The 3,582-nt window shown below is 35.6% G+C and overlaps 1 protein-coding gene across 1 annotated transcript in view; it reads right to left on the bottom strand.

The window, feature by feature from the left end:
* Nucleotides 1-3,582, bottom strand: part of LOC103131693 (focadhesin) — a 105,319-nt gene that overhangs the window by 77,739 nt on the left and 23,998 nt on the right. Inside the window, exon 2 of the mRNA XM_007543388.2 lies at nt 211-279. Within this exon, the coding sequence (XP_007543450.2) occupies nt 211-264 (54 nt within the window). The 5' untranslated portion in view covers nt 265-279. The remainder of the gene's footprint in view (nt 1-210; nt 280-3,582) is intronic.

Below are 3,582 nucleotides of genomic sequence, written 5' to 3'. Positions count from 1 at the left end.
AAAATACGTAATGCTCATATACTTAAAATACATTCTAAATATATTTTAAATGTAATTCAATCACAAAAATAGTGCACTTAAAATATACAAATCAAGCATGTTTATATTACATAAAAAGCTGTATACTTAAAGTATAACTCCAGTTTATACATACATACAAACATACATACATACATACAATTATTTTGATATCCAGACTCTGCAGCTTACCTGGGCTTGGACAAGAGGGTTGGAGAAATCAAACCGGGTCTTGAAACTCTCCATTACCGCACCTCATACCTGAAAGCAGAAACAATCTCCCTTACTAGAAGTTTACAAGACCTCATGAGAATAAGGAGTGGTCTACTTTAGGTTTTTTAGTAAGGGTGCACCAATAAATCACTCCTGATTTACTTAATTTTGGGAAATCAGTGGTCTCATCTTTGCAGACCTCTGAAAATCAACTACTGTCCCCTTTTTCTCTGCCCTGAGAGACGACTGACCGACAGACCCATCCACCAAGTCATGTCTGGATGTGCACGGTTAACAATAGTCACCCCGCTATTGCCAATTTTGTCTCTATATTTAGTGACTTCTCACTGAAGTCACTAAAAATAGTTACTATAAATAAATATAAGGCTACCCTAGTGAAAAAAAAATACTTTAGTACATTTCAAATATACTTACATTTGTAAAAGTACATTTTAAGTATATTAAGTATTAAGTGTACTACCTATAAATATATACAAAGTATACTAAAAGCATGGTTGTACCAATTTTGACATAACTTTAAACACACTTAAATATAATTGTACCAAAATACACTTTTAAGAAATATATTAAATTAAAGTATACTTTAAGTGAACAAAATATATATTTGCTCAAGTATTAAACAATATGGTTTTACAGATATTGTTAAAATCTGTAAGCATAAATTTATGCTCAAAATTGTTTGAGCATAAATTTTAAAATATATGCTCAAAATAGAACTTTTTAAGCTTCACTTAAGTTTACAAACAATACTCTGTCCTTGGTGAAATATTTTTCACATTTCCTCTAAGGGGTAAATAGTTAAATTTTTTAAACTTAACCATTTACTTAAGTTTAAAAAAACTTAAGTCAATAATTTACTTTTAAAGTGCTTACTTAAAAGTAAACTATTAAATATACTAAAATTTCAGTACGTTTTAAATTACATCTCGGTGTATAATTTAGGCTAATAAAGTGTGCCTTTGTAGGTGCCTTAATAATCTTTTACTATTTTTGTTGAAATGGCAAAGAATAATAAAAAAAATCCTTATAGAGGAACTTGGTGTAATGTTGTTCAACAAAGTAATTAATGCGTTTATGTCTTAAAATATCAAACATTGACAATGTAGTGAGGTTCGACAACAAAAACAATGCTTGTCCTTAACACTTAAGCAGGTATCTTCAGTTTTACATCTCTCCGAATATGATCTGTTGTTTTCAGTTTTTAACTAAAACACAGAAGCTGTCTTTACCCAATCCATTTTCAGATGTATGACATTAAGATGTGAACAGCGTGAGGAGTTCATACTCCAGACCAGATGGTGGCGGTAATGCACACTTTCAGTTTTTTTTTTTAAAAGCGGCATAAAAACAAGAACAGCCATAAAGCTGGAGGAGATAAGAGATCCTGTTCAAATTCGCCATTTTTACTCGCAAAATATTGTCTTCCACATTGTCTTCATAGTGTAAGGCTTTTTTTCTCTTTTACTGAGCAGCTGGCCACATTTTTAACAGCAGCAAAAACTGGTGTGTTTCCAACACTAAGTGCTTAATAAACATAATTTAATTTGAAAATAATTGGACAGGATTTATTCCCCGTGTTAATCTACCGTTTCTCTTTCATACATTTTCTTCACCAGTCCATCACAGGGCCCTGTGCTGGACTCATGACCTGTTCAGGGTGAACCCCCCTTCTCATCTGATGACTGCTGGAGATCAGGCCCCACCAACTCCCTTCACCACCCCGAAAGGATCAGTGTGTTCAGATCATGGATGGAATGCTTTTTAGGTAGTTTATCTCCCTTAAGTCCACACTTAAAACAGCTAATGCCAACATCAACTGATTCTATCATATTGCTGACTATTTTTTTCCACTTCTAACATAAACAGGCAAAGAAGTCACCCAGAAATGTTTTTTCACTCCAGACATCCGGTCCCAATCATCATCAGTTCTGATGATGCCACATATATAGCAAGTCCACANTTTTCCTCTTCGTCTTCCTGCTCAAAACACAGCGCCGCTGCATGCTGCGCGCCCGCTTCGGATAATATCAACCCATGTTCATTCTTCAGGTAATCCTTTATATACAGAACAGAAGCCGCTAAGCTAAAAACTAATTACGAAGTGAATGCTACCAGTCTAAATTTGCATTAATTTCGCGATTTCACTGCTTTTGCAGCTGCTCCGTTAGCGCCGCTTCTCCGTTCCGCTTCTCTTTCACGGTTACTTGCGCAACTTTACTTCGTTCCTCAGCAACAAAATACAGCCCATTGTTATTTATTGAAGATTTTACATTTCCAGAAACACAGGAATCTAATGTTTCGTTTCGTTTTGTACGTTTGGAAGCTCATTCCCTCTCACATAATCGGAAAAGCCGGGGAATGGTGGCGCTTTTGACATTTTTCTGACATTCGGAAAAATATGGTTTACTAATTTTAGCATAACTCCGGTTATGCTTGGCCTATTAACACAATTTAAAAACTGGTGTGTAGTTTATAATGTGTACTTTAAGCTCGAGTTGAAAGTGAGACTGAGGGAGGTGGAGTCTTGCTGCTGCGCCGTAAAAAAATAGACGTTAAAAAGAGCTATAAGGCTATGGACCCCTATGGTTTAACGGATTGATACTCGCAGATGAAAAATCGATACTTTCCGAGGGCGGAAAATATCGATATATATCGCCAAATCGATTTATTTATACAGCCCCATATTTACATTTATGTAAGTACATTTTAAGTATACTAAGCATTAAGTGTAGTATATATAAATATATGCGAAGGGTACTAACAGCATTTCCTGTCTCAGAAGAGGCTCTGGCTCCAAAAGATCACCACACCAGTTCTGAAGATGAACTTCCACATCGTCTTGATGGCATTTTTTTTTTTTTACACTAAGCAGCTGGCTACATTTTTATCACAGCAAAAACTGGAGTGTTTCCAATACTAATTGCTTAACAAATGTCAAAATATTGAAAATAATTTGACAGAATTTATTCCCCTTGTTAATCTACCATTTCTCTTTCATTCATTTTATTCAATGTTAGCTTTCAGGGCCCTGTGCTGGACTCATGACCTGTTCAGGGTGAACCCCCCCCTCTCATCTGATGACTGCTGGAGATGGGCACCACCAGTCCCCCTCACCACCTTGAAAGGATCAGTGTGTTCAGATCATGGATGGAAAGTTTTTAAGGTAATTTGTCTCCCTTAAGTCCCCACTTAAAACAACTTCATAGTTAATGCCAACATCAACTGATTTTATGGTATTGATAGCTATTTTTTTCTACTTCTAACATAAATAGGCAAAGAAATCACCCAGACATGTTTTTTCACCCCAGGCATCCGGCCCCAGTCATCTTC

The sequence above is a fragment of the Poecilia formosa genome, unplaced genomic scaffold, assembly GCF_000485575.1.
Source record: "Poecilia formosa unplaced genomic scaffold, Poecilia_formosa-5.1.2 Scaffold815, whole genome shotgun sequence".
NCBI classification, from domain to species: domain Eukaryota; kingdom Metazoa; phylum Chordata; class Actinopteri; order Cyprinodontiformes; family Poeciliidae; genus Poecilia; species Poecilia formosa.
Note: the sequence above shows the minus strand (reverse complement) of the source record. Positions and strands in the feature narration are given on the sequence as shown.